Source organism: Plecotus auritus (genome assembly GCF_963455305.1).
Source record: "Plecotus auritus genome assembly, chromosome: 9".
Lineage (NCBI taxonomy): Eukaryota > Metazoa > Chordata > Mammalia > Chiroptera > Vespertilionidae > Plecotus > Plecotus auritus.
The window spans coordinates 77054278-77067999 of NC_137783.1; the positions used below are offsets into that span (position 1 = coordinate 77054278).

At 43.6% G+C, this 13722-nt stretch overlaps 1 protein-coding gene across 2 annotated transcripts in view; it reads left to right on the forward strand.

Annotated features, from left to right (window-relative positions):
• Window positions 1-13722, forward strand: part of DYNC2H1 (dynein cytoplasmic 2 heavy chain 1) — a 378097-nt gene that overhangs the window by 325128 nt on the left and 39247 nt on the right. For both annotated transcript variants that reach the window (XM_080641013.1, XM_080641014.1), the window contains one exon: window positions 6464-6553. In XM_080641013.1, the coding sequence (XP_080497139.1) occupies window positions 6464-6553 (90 nt within the window). The remainder of the gene's footprint in view (window positions 1-6463; window positions 6554-13722) is intronic.

The following is a 13722-nucleotide window of genomic DNA, read 5'->3' on the forward strand; positions in this document are numbered from 1 at the left end:
CATCATTATACTTTTAGTTTTCATTTTAAATAGATTAACAACAAATAATATTTGTTATCACTTATGTTTAATTTCAAATGGTGTGGTATAGGTGGAGCAATATAAAAATGTAAAATATGTTGAAGGCAGTGTTGATACTGGCAAACCGGCTTTAGATCCAAGTTGCCTGGGTTCACATCCTGGACTTGTTATTTACCTGCCCTGTGAATTGGGGCAGACTGTTTGCTTCATGTTTCATTTTCTCCTCTGTCAAATGGAAGTTATAATACCACCTGCTTCTGAGGATTATTGTCAGGACTATAGGAGATGGTGCCCATCAAGCATTCAGCACAGTTGCTAACACATAGTAAGCACTCAATAAATGTTAGCTTATAAAAGTTCTCTCCAGTTCTTTCTGCCTGTAGTCAAAATCCAATACCACTATCAAAGCTTATCAGCTACCTCTTTTAAGAATTCTTTGATTGAATTATTTTATCCTAAGAACTGCAGACATGATCTATAACTCATTATTAAAGCACCACAGGGATTTTAGCTGTGTATCTCCTTTATTGGTTCTTTCTACCTTTCTTCTGTTGCTATTAAAAACTATATTTTATCTTTTATTCCCATAGTCTTCTATCATATCATATTAATATCTTGTCATATTAATTATATCACCATATTGTGAGTCTCTACATAGAATTCAACACTATGGCATATTCTTCCTATAATGAATAATGCATTTTTCTTTATCCCCCAGTAAATTATCCTATCTAATAAAAGAGTAATATGCAAATTAACCATCACCCCACTACACCCACAAGCCACACCCACCAGCCAATCAGGAGTGAGTATGCAAATTAACCCAACCAAGATGGCTGCAGCCACAGAGAGAGCAGGAGGCTTGGGTTTCTCCGGCAATGGAGGAAGCCAAGCTTTCCACACACTCTGGCCAGGACTCCACTCAAGGCTACAAAGTTTCAATTATAGAAGATAAATAAATCCCAACAAAAATGGCGGCAGCCACGGAGCTGGAGAGAGCAGGAGGCTTGAGTTGCCCCCACTGATGGAGGAAGCCAAGCTTCAGCAGCCCTGTTCTGCCTTGGCCTCCACTTAAGGCTACAAAGTTTCAATTATAGAAGATAAATAAATCCCAGATACCAGGGCCTCTGCTTGGATCGCTGGAGGGTGTGGCCAGCCTGCAAACCACCACAGGCCCCTCACCCAGGCTGCCCCATGCCCCAAATGAACCCCCATCCTGATCCCAGACACCCTTCAGGGCAAACCAGCTGTCCCCTCCTGTGCACCAGGCCTCTATCCTATCTAATAAAAGAGTAATATGCAAATTGACCATCACTCCAGCACACAAGATGGCTGCCCCCATGTGGTCAAAGATGGTTCCCCCCTTGTGGACACAAGATGGCTGCCACAAGATGGCCAGCAGGGGAGGGCAGTTGGGAGGGACCAGGCCTGCAAGGAAGGGAAGTTGGGGGCGACCAGGCCTGCAGGGAAGGGCAGTTGGAGGGGACCAAGGCCTACAGTGGAGAGCAGTTGGGGTGACCAGGCCTGCAGGGGAGGGCAGTTAGGGGCAAACAGGCTGGCTGGGGAGCAGTTAGGCATCAATCAAGCTGGCAGGGTAGTAGTTAGGGAGTGATCAGGCTGGCAGGCAGAAGTGGTTAGGGGCAATCAGGAAGGCAGGCAGGCGAGCAGTTGGGAGCCAGCAGTCCTGGATTGTGAGAGGGATGTCCGACTGCCCGTTTAGGTCCCATCCCTCGAGGGATCCCAGATTGGAGAGGGTGCTGGCTGGGCTGAAAAACACCCCTCACCCCCGTGCACGAATTTCGTGCACTGGGCCTCTAATAAGCTCTATAATATTAAGGACCTCATAGTGCCTATACTCTGTAGGCACTCAGTAAGTAATGCTGAATGGCTGAATAATAAGGACTTAACCACTTATAGGCCCGGTGCATGAAATTCATGCATGGGGGTGTGTGTCCTTCAGCCCAGCCTGCACCCTCTCCAATCTGGGACCCCATGAGGGATGTCTGACTTCTCGTTTAGGTCCAATCCCGGTAGGATTGGGCCTCAACGGACAGTCGGACATCCCTCTCACAATCCAGGACTGCTGGCTCCCAATTGCTCGCCTGCCTGTCTTGCTGATTGCCCCTAACCGCTTCTGCCTGCCAGCCTGATGACACCCTAACCACTCCCCTGCCAGCCTGATTGATGCCTAACTGCTCCTCTGCCAGCCCAATTGCCCCTAACTGCCTTCCCCTGCAGGCCTGGTCACCCCCAACTGCCCTCCCCTGCAGGCCTGGGTCCCCCCCAACTGCCCTTCCCTGCAGGCATGGCCGCCCCCAACTGCCCTCCCCTGCCGGCCTGGTCACCCCCAACTGCCCTCCCCTGCAGGCTTGATCGCCCCCAACTTCCCTCCCCTGCTGGCCTGATCACCCCGAACTGCCCTCCTTTGCAGGCCTGGTCCCTCCCAACTGCCCTCCTGTGGTGGCCATCTTGTGTCCACATGAAGGCAGCCATCTTTGACCACATGGGGGAAGCCATCTTGTGTTGGAGTGACAGTTAATCTACATATTACTCTTTTATTTGATAGGATAGAGGCCTGGTGCATGGGTGGGGACCGGCTGGTTAGCCCTGAAGGGTGTCCCGGATCAGGGTGGGGGTTCCCTTGGGGCATGGGGGAGCCTGGGTGAGGGACCTGTGGTGGTTTGCAGTCTGGCCATGCTCCCCGGCGACCCAAGTGGAGGCCCTGGGATATAGGATTTATTTATCTTCTGTAATTGAAACTTTGTAGCCTTGAGCGCAGGCCAGGGCAGGCCAGGATGTTTGGCTTCCTCCATCGCCGGGGAAACCCAAGCCTCCTCACTCACTGGCTGCAGCCATTTTTGTTTGGATTTATTTATCTTCTATAATTGAAACTTTGTAACCTTGAGAGGAGGCAGGGCAGGCGGAAAGCTTGGCTTCCTCTATCACCTGGGCAACCCAAGCCTCCTGTTCTCTCCAGCTCTGTGGCTGCTGCCATTTTTGTTGGGATTTATTTATCCTCTATAATTGAAACTTTGTAGCCTTGAGTGGAGGCCTGGGCCAGCCAGGGTGTGCAGGAAGCTCGGCTTCCTCCATTGCCAGGGAAACTCAAGCCTCCTGCACTGTCCCTGGCCGCAGCCATCTTGGTTGGGTTAATTTGCATACTCACTCCTGATTGGCTACTGGGTGTGGCTTGTGGGCATAGCAGAGGTATGGTCAATTTGCATATTACTCTTATTAGATAGGATGTATTACACCTGATACTGATATCAGTAATTCTCTTAATTACCTAAATAACTAATTAACTAAGGTAATTAGTTATTTAGGTAATTAAGAGAATTACTGATATCAGTATCAGGTGTAATAACTAATTACCTTAGTTATTTAGGACAATTTACATAATAAATTGCCTTAAAACTTAGTGGCACAAAACAACAAAAAATTATGGCACAGCTTCTGTGTGATGAAAATCTGGGTGAGGCTTAGCTGGGAGTTGTCTCGTGGTCTCCTTCAAGTCTACAATCAGGGTCAGTTAGGGCTGCAGATCTCACAGCTTCTAAGAGCATCTGTGAGATGGCTGTTGGCAGGCCTCAGGCCCTCTCTGATTGTGGACTGAACATATCAGTTCCTTGCTCTATGGGCATCTTTATGAGGCAGCTCACAGTGTGGTAACTTTTCACTTAACATACAGTTGACATACAATATTATATTAGTTTCAGGTGTATAACATAGTGATTTAACACTTATAAACCTTACGATGTGATCATCACTATATGTCTAGTACCCGTCTGTCATTGTAAAAAGTTTTTATAATATTATTGACTATGTTCCCTGTCCTGCACATTATATCTTTGTGACATTTATTTTATAACTGGAAGTTTGTACCTTTCTTACACATCCCCCCTCTGGCAACCATCAGTTTATTCTCTGAAAATATGGGTCTGTTGCCCTGGCCGGTGTTGCTAAATGGTTAGAGCATTGGCCTATGCACCTAAGGGTCACAGGTTTGATTCCAAGTTAAGGGTAAGTACCTGGGTTGTAGGTTCTGTCCCTGGCCCCAGTTGGGACACAGAAGGCAATCAATCAATGTGTGTCTCTCAGACATGCTGATTGGTTGCCTTCAGCACTCTCCCCTACCAGGCCGGGGATGACACCTGCAACCCAGGTACCTGCGCTTGACTGGAAATCGAACCCACGACCCTTCGTTGCACAGGCCCAATGTTCTATCTATTGATCCACACTGGCTGGGGCCTATTAATCTTTCCTAAATTTATGTATAGTTTACTTTTATTTTAATATTTAATACTAGAGGCCTGTTGCAGGGAGATTCCTGCAAGAATAGGGCTTCCTGCGGCCACGCCCCCTCCCGTCTCCACTGCCTTGTCCCCTCCCTTCTCTGCTGCCTCGCCCCCTCCCTTCTCTGCTGCTTCACTCCCTTCTGCAGCACTTGGCTTCCTTCTATGCTGTCTTTAGTCTTCGCTCCATGCCTGCATATGCAAATTAACCACCATATTTGTTGGGTTAATTTGCATACTCACTCCAGATTGGCTGGTGGGCGTAGCGGAGGTATGGTCAGTTTACATGTTTGTCTATTATTAGGTAAGATTAAAAAGTGTTTTGGGTTTAAAAAACTGTGTGTCTCTCAAATCGATGTGTTGTGTTTTTTTTCTCTCTCTCTCTCCCCATCCTTATTCTCTTCTACTATCTCATATGCATGCATATTAGCATAACCAGTGGACACAGACACTGGGGCAGTGTGGGCTTGCCTGGGGTGGGAATGGCTGGGGGGTGGTCATTTGGGGAAAAAGGAGAAATGTGTAAAACTTTAGACAATAAATAAATTTTAGAAAATATAAAATAAAAGCAAAAAAATAAATAAAAGTCAATGGAAAAATATCCTCAGGTGAGGATTAACAAAAATATATATATACTGAAAGCCCAGCATGTGAAATCGCGTGGCCCCGCTCACCCTTGCACACCTTGCCGCCCTCACAGCCCCGCCCACCCACATGTGCCCCGCTCACCTGCCCGCTGCATGCGCAGCTCCACCCACCTGCATGCGCTTCGCTGTGCCCGCCGGCCTGCCTGCTGGCTACCAGCCTCGCTGCGTTTGGATCCTGTGAGCTGCACTGAGTGAGACCCGAAATCACGTGAGACCCCAGACCCGCCACGCACGGCTAGGCCCCAGACCCCAGACCCGCTGCACGTGGTGGGACCCTAGACCCCAGACCTGCTGCACCATGAGACCCATCAATGCACCTCCTGGTGACTGGTGGTTTGGTCATTACAGCATTACGGTGTTACGGCCACAGGCCTTTTATAATATAGACTAGTGGCCCGGTGTACAAAATTCATGCACATTAAAAGGGAATTAATTAGAGGAAATATTTTAATATTGCTATTTGCCCTTTCTCTATAATAGAAGTGTCAGAGATGAAAGAAAATTAGTAAAATGTATATGAAAATCTCTCTCCTGTCAGAGTCTGGGGCATGCTGTGGGACCTAGAGTCAAGTCCCCACCCACCACCCGCACGCACTTTGAAAATGCAGGAGACGCAGACCCGGCCAGCTCCACCCCCATTGGGTGAGACCCAGACCCAGCAGGCCCCACCCCCATCAAGCCCCTCCGGGTGGGGGGTGCAGCCTCAGGGCCCCCGGCCCAGCGCCGGGGCGGGGGGGCATGGCTTGAGGTCCCCTGTCAAGCCCTGCCAGGCGGGGGTTGTTGCTTGAGGTCCCCTGGCCTGGCTCCAGGGCAGGGGGCATGGCCTCAGGTCCCTGTGAAGCCCCAACAGGTGGGGGTCGTGGCCTGAGGTCCCCCGTCAAGCCCCGCTGGGTGGGAGGCGCAGCCTGAGATCCCGTGGTCCGGCGCTGGGGAAGGGGTACAGCCTAAGGTCTTTTGGCCTGGCGCTGGGGCGGGGTCATGGCCTGAGGTCTCCTGGCCCAGCGCCGGGGCGGGGGGTGGGGGGTGGAGCCTGAGGTCCCCTGTCAAGCCCTGCCGGGCATGGGGCATAGCCTGATGTCTCTTGTCAAGCCCCACTGGGTGAGGGGCGCAGCCTGAGGTCCCTCACCCAGGCCAGACGCCATGCAGCCTCAGGTTCCTGCTGTTCGGTCGTGACGTTATGGCGTCCTAGCTAATTTGCATATTCCTCTATTATATAGATAGATGCGTTTGTTTGTATCTTTTTTTAGGTTCCCCATATAAGTTAATACGATATATATGGTATTTGCTGTTCCATGCCTGACTTTTATCACTTAAGCATAATACTCTTTAGGACTATCCATGTTGTCAAAAATGACAAGATTTCATTCTTTTTTATGCCTGAATATTTTAACTTCTTTATCCATTCATCTGTCTGTAGACACCTAGGTTGCTTCCATATCTTGACTATTGAAAATATATAATATTGTATATATAAACTTAATTTGCACCCTTTTTAAATTGCAGTGTCCTCTCACATGGCAGAGCAAGTGGGAAGGCCCAGAAGATCCTTTACAGTACCTCCGAGGGCTTGTGTCTCGTGCCCTTGCAATACAGGTAAGACTCAATTACTTAATAACTGTATTGTATGACTGTGCAATTATTGTATTATGCACACACATATTGAGATAACTTTTTTGCTAGCAACTAGTGAGAATATTATGATTTTGTACATAAACCACCATTTAATTTTTATTTTCTCACCTGTTATTTTATGTAACATTTTAAGTATATTCTTTCTACTTATTGTATCTTTTCATAATTTTTGAGAATTTAGAGAAAAATCTATAATACAGATGGATTATACAGAGAATAACTGAAACTGATTCATAGCTGTGACTGATTTCCTTTAGGGCATGTTATTCCTCTCTCTCTCCACCCTCTCCCCCTCCCCAATAGAGAGCTGTTTTTCCTTTATTTTTCCCTCAAATTGATCAATTTTTTTTCAGAGTGATCCAATTAGGTAACTGCAGGAAAATTTAATAGAACAAGGGATGATATAGAGGGAAGAAGAGTGATTTTATTTTAATAATAATGGTGCACGTTGGTTGGTGCATGCAGTGTATCCCCTTGCCTGTGGTTTTGCATTGATGTCTGAGTACTTCATCCTCTGCTGTGGCACCTGTTTCACAAACAGCCTTTTTATCACGTCAACTTCTACTATCATATGAGTAACTTGATTAGTGTCCTTCCAGGTGCAGCAGTCTTCATCCATGCTTTCGTTAGGTGTGCACACTCCTGTCAACATCTTTAACCTTGTCATCACTCATTGTGCTATATCACTGAACCCCTAAAAGGTACATATCCCTCCTTGACCACAAGCACATTTCCCTCTTACTTTCTAGCAGCCTTAGACTTTCCAGACCAGCCGTGGGCAAACTACGGCCCGTGGGCCGAATGCGGCCCATTCGGCTGTTCTATCCGGCCCGCGGAGCCGAAAGAGCGGAGGGTTCTCTTGCTCTCCCCTCCGCTCCTTTACTTTGAATTTATATTAGTTCACACAAACACTCCATCCATGCTTTTGTTCCGGCCCTCCAGTCCAGTTTAAGAACCCATTGTGGCCCTTGAGTCAAAAAGTTTGCCCACCCCTGTTCCAGACCCTCCTGCTCAGTGTTCTCCCAGTCTGTCTCTTTCTTTCCTGATCTTGCCCAGTTCAGCATGGAATCACAGCCCATACTTTAACCAGTATTTTCCCAGTACCCTAACTGATTTTCCTCCATGCTTTATCTTTCCTGAAAACCATTCAACTTTGATCAGTCTGTCAGTGCACCAGCTGCCGAGCTCTGCCAGTGAAACTTCAGATAGGAAGTGTTCAACATTGGGTGTACCCTGAGCCCTGCTGCTGTTTTCCACAGTGACTATTTCAAACCTTCATTACTTTTCTGAAGACCCCCATGCTACCTCCTCTGTTCCTAAGCAGAACACCTTCCCTTTACAGAGAAAATGCAAGCTGTGCACTATGACACCTGAAAATTCCTGCACTTCTTCCCATCTAATTTGAACCCACCCTTCTCACTTCTGTTCTAATACAAAGCAAGTTGACCTTCTGCCACTGAAGACTCATCCTCAGAGCTTGATTCCATCTGTTCTCATCTGTTTAGACACTTCCACCAGGGGGTGTTTTGTTGTTTCTCTGTATTTACATCTTTTCCTCTCTTCATACTCTATCCTGCCAGCCTACAAATGTGATTTTTTGATGGGGCCAGGACTCATCTGAATGTTTGTTAGGCTTCTAGTAAAACCAATTTCTTAAGTTGTTGTATTATTGGAGGAAAAGTTACTGGGCATGAAAATGAAGTTAAAATTAGCAGGTACAGAAGAACCAGGGACTCCAATTTACTCTTCTTCCCATCTGCTGTGCATATGCCTGGACATCATCTTTCAATAAATGCCGAAAGATTGGAGGGAAGGTAGGCAAGGAGAATGGAGAAGGCAGAGAGGAAGGGCAAATAGTCAATGGGTATTCTTAGAAGCATATAGAAATTCTCTGAAGGTCTTGGTATGTTATAATTGCACAGATATGGTAATTTATAACTTTATATATATGTCACTATTGTTTGCTTTAAATTATTTTTATAAAGAGCAAAAACTATTTGCTGCAAATAGTATCCTATATTACACCGTGTGTTTAAGTTCACTTAACATTTATAGTATGTGTATATCGTGATGTATTGTTGATACTGAAATTAATATTGAAAACAATTTTACATAAATTTTCATGTTTTTCTGACATTATTCATATTGAGTATATTGCATACTGGTCATCAAAACTAAAAAGTTTTCTACAGTGTAATTTTCTTAAAAGCTTTCTAGCCATAGCCTTTATTCTAATGTGACATACCCTCCTAACCCTCAAATAACTTTCAGGTTTAATCATAGCTTATTTTCTATCTTTCCAAGCAGGGAATATGTAACATTCATTATTTCTATCACCACTTAGGGTACTTTTTATGTTTAGTTTTCATACCTTAATATTTTTTCAATTATAAGTATACAAAGATATCTACTTCCCTAAGGTTAAGCTTTAAAGTTTGGGAATCACTTGCCCTCTGTTTCAGGGCCTGCTAGGAGCTTTGTTTTCATATGTGCTTTCTCTGTTTCATAGATACACATCAGAGCAGCTTGTGATGTTTAGAGGAGCAATGTAGCTACTTAGGTGTGAAAGAAAGGAATGAGAGCATGGTAGACGGGGAAAATTAGAAGTCCTATTATTAAAGAAAAATGGCTGCTTTGGGGTTCTTATGAAAATACTAGAGGCCCGATGCACGAAATTCGTGCAAGGCTACCTCGGCCCTCCCAGCCCAGCTGCCTTGCGGCCCCGCTGCCTCATGGCTCTGTGGCCCCGCCCCCCGCCCACTGGTCGTTCTGGAAGGTCGTTCCACTCGCCCATATAATTAGCATATTAGATCTTAATTATACAGGATAAGGATCAGACTGAATCCAAACAGTACACAGCAGCTTGAGCCCAGTTCCAGCCAAAGTTTAAAATCCCAGAGCCTTTCATTTTAAGGCATAATATATAGGGAAACAGAGCAAGCTACTGAGAGTGTCATGTGTAGTGCCTGTTCATGATAGAGGTTTTGTACAAATAAGGTGAGACTGACTGGGATTACGGGTGGCATTCATTTATTTATTCATTGAGTCAAAAATTTTGTAAATAGCTACTTTATGCTATGCTCCGAATAAAGTACTGGAGATGTAGTGGTTAGTAAATTGATTTACCATAGTTCCTATCATGGTGTCAAACATGGTGCTGTGACTGAATGTAGAATGATAAACAAAATAAATATACATCATGTCCCAAGGAGCTATTCTTAGAGTTTATCAGAAGAGATAAACAACTGAGTAAAAACAAACTTCCTGAAAAAGGAAGCACATAACAGGTGTACCTAACCTACATGGGAACAGGGAAGTGATGCTTAAGTGGAGAACTTAGTAGAAATAGACCGAGCAAGGAAGAGAGGGAAGAATGTGCCAAACGAGAGAAAGGCCAGAGTCAAGAATAAGACTTGTGATTTCAAGAACTAAAATGAGAACAGAGAGAGTGAGAAGGGGGAAGCCCAAGGAGGACTCAAAGATTAAGCTGGAGGGGCAGGAAGGGCTAAGCCAAGATAATATATTAAGGAATTATATTTGATCCTAAGGCCAAAAGGGTACCATTGCAGGATTTTAATGAGGGAAATCAGTTTATGCTTTAGAGGGATCATTTCCCAATATGGATAGAATCTTAGTTGGTATAAGGTTTAAGACTCTCCTCTGAATGCTGGTAATTTAGAGAAAGCCAGAGAACCCTTAGATCAGTGGTTCTCAACCCTTCTAATGCCGCGACCCTTTAATACAGTTCCTCATGTTGTGGTGACCCCCAACCATAAAATTTCGTTGCTACTTCATAACTGTAATTTTGCTACTGTTATGAATAATAATGTAAAGATCTGTGTTTTCCGATGGTCTTAGGCGACCCTGCTAGCAGTTCTCAACCTGTGGGAACTGTATTAAAAGGTCGCCGCATTAGAAAGGTTGAGAACCACTGGTAGATATTCAAGGAATCTCAGCCAAAGACAGTCTTGTATTCTATAATCTCCACTCCCTAAGATCTTTTAGAGCAAGATCTTTTTTTCTTCACTGTATTTCCAATACCCAGTATACTGTCTGCTAATAGATGAATGAACTAAGGAATGAACAAATAAATGACTAGATAAGTTATTTCCTTTTGTAACCCTGGAATTATTTTCCCAGCTTCAAATGCTTCTGCCTTTTCTTCAGAAATAACATCCTATGAAAGTTTCTTTGGTTCCTGATTTCCATTCTCTGTTTTACTGTTGGGCTGCAGAATAGCTCCTCTAGTCCATTTCCCCAGTATATGCTGATTCTTCTGTGTTGATCATTTTAAATTTCAGCATGTCCTGTATCCAGTTCATAAATCTTATGGTGCCAGCATTTGCTATTGTTTTCTCTGTCTTCATATTCTCATATTTTCACAGTTGGATCCCTTGACTCTACATCTCCAGTTTTTGTTCCAGCCTAGCTAATGAATTCATTCTTTGCTAGGATTCATAGACCTTCATCTCCAGTACCCAGTTGTAACTGAAACTAAGGGTTGACTGCCTGCCGCCACCAAAGCCAAACTTGTGAGACAGATTCTGGTGAAAAAAGGAAAAAGGTTCATTCAAATGCCAGTCACCTGAGAAGATGGGGGACTCTTGTCCCAAAGCCTATCTTAATATATCAGGGTAGGCAAAGGGCTTTTTTATAGAGAGATTGTGGGAAGCAGGGAACTAAAGAATTCTGGCAACTTGTAGTTTCATGTTCCAGCTGTTGGGTGGTTTTGATGTTCTCTTTTGTGTGTGTCAGCATCTGGCATTTTTTTTTCTCTCTGAGGGCTTTATTGCTAATATCTGGGGAAAGGCCTGATTACCATCAGCATCTGCTGCATTCCTGTGATTGAGGTTGGCAAAAAGAGGAACTGAAACTGCTGTTGCATGCAACATGCTTAAATATGAAACTATTAATATTTCAGACTATAAGTTTTATTAGTATATTCTTATTTTTAATTCTTGGTTAGTTAGTTAATTAAATGTGAGTTCTTTTATACCCCGTTCTGTTACACAGAGTTGAGTATGCTAAACAGACCCAGTATTCTAGACATATTTAGCGGACTCCTAAATATCTCCCCTTTATACCTTTGCTAACTGGACTTGGAGTACCATGTATCAATGGCAAGCTTTCATGCTCATTTTTTTTTGGATTGGGTTTCTGCTTAGGGTCCATGTGTTTCATTTTAAAATTTATAGTGACTTCTTGAAGTCTACTCAATTTGTTTGGCCCAACTCAAGCCAGACAGTGGTTGGTACATTTACAGAGTACCACATCCTGCCATCCTTCCTTCTTATGATGGGATCTTGTTGTTTATATCAACCATTAGGGACCTTGAAGCCTGGGGAGATTGAAGCAATAAATAGAGTTAGTTGTTGTTATTAATAAATGCCATTCAGCATGATATATGAACTATCCTTACAATTTATCAAGGAAGAAAGGTAACTGAATAAGTAACAACAATTAAAATGCTGAAGAAAGTGCAGTGCTATAGGAGTAAATAGCAGTAGTTCTGCAACCTAGAATCACGTAGGTTGTCTCCTTATATCCACTATCCCCAGATCGATCACCTGCAGTGGCCCGAGTTGAGTCTGCATTAGGCCTAAGTTTAGGGCACTATGTATCAGTGGGCTCAAGTACCCCTTGTACCAGCAGGTGCTGTTGGGCTGCTTCCTTCAAATCCCTTCCACTTTGCAATGCTGGGAAACAGATTTTTCCCAAGGATAGGTATCAGCCCCTACACTCATTCACTCGTGTTTTCCTAAGATTCTTTTTAGATGCTGCTTTCTGTCTTTTGTTTAAATTAATATTCAGTCTCACAGTTTCTAGAATGTCTACTAAGATTTTTATTGTTACCTTAGCCACATAGACTGCTTTTTAAACTCTTTTTACATTGCATTTTACTTCTATTGCCCACTTCAAAGAGACTGAAGGTAAAAAATATGTGAGCCTCTAGCTCTTACTTCTTCCTCTTGAACTCTGACAGTCTCTAAGGAGCCAGACTAGCATTTCTAAATCAGAAATGTGTGTCATTATGCCCTTTTTGGGTTCATATTTATTGCTCTTCTTAATTCCCTAGCAGTAAAATATGGTAGTTACTTAAATTTGAGCTTCAGATAATTTTCTTTTATTTCAATACACCACTTAAAACATATATTCAACAATTTTAAGTGATCCAATGAAGTATAGAAGGAGAAAAAGGAACATTTGTAAGAACAGCACATTTTGGATGTCAGGCATATATGCACTTTACATTAAATGTAGTAATATTTATAACATGAGGTGGATATTATTTCTAGTTTTAAAGATGGTAAAAATGAAACATCAAATTCAAGAGTAGTTAAATAGTTTATGAAAATTATATGGAAAATGAGAGTAGTCACACTGAAGTGCCCTTTCATGATAAAATGCTAGAGTTTTTATTAAACTGTAGCATTCACCTTCTCCCCCCTGAATCCTTTTTATAAGTTGGCCTACAGGTCACCATACACTTCTGTTTTTTTCTTATCTATCTACTTCACTGACTTTTCTTCTACATCATCTGTAATGTTGGATTTTTTAAAGAACAGTCCTCTGATTCTTTCTACCTGTACTCCATCCATAGTGACCTCACAACCTTGACTCCCATCTAACTTTGATTATCCTTAGATTTATAGCTCTCTCCTAATTCTGGTGCATACTCAGTATTTTCACTTGGATGTTTAATAAACATCTCAAACTTAACATATTCCAAACTGAACTCCACCCCTTTACCAAGAGACTTGTACTACCCACAATTATACCCAGAAAAGTAAATGACAGCTCCATCCTTTCTGTGGCATGGGCCAGAAGTCTTGGAACCACTGTAAACTCTTCTGCGTATTCTGCATCCATTCTACCAGAAAAAAAATCTTGCCTCTATGTTCAAAACATATTCAGAGATCTCTCTCACCACTTTCACTGCTACTTACTCCCTTGATTGGAGTCATTATTAATGCTGCTGCTGCTGCCTAACTGGTTGTTGCTTCCACCCTTGTCCCCTTTCTGATTAGTTCTCAACTGAGCAGTCTAAATGTTCTGGTTAAGGCATAAGTCAGATTATATCACCTCTATAGAAAATTTCCCCCTGACTTCTCAGCACATTCATTTAATAA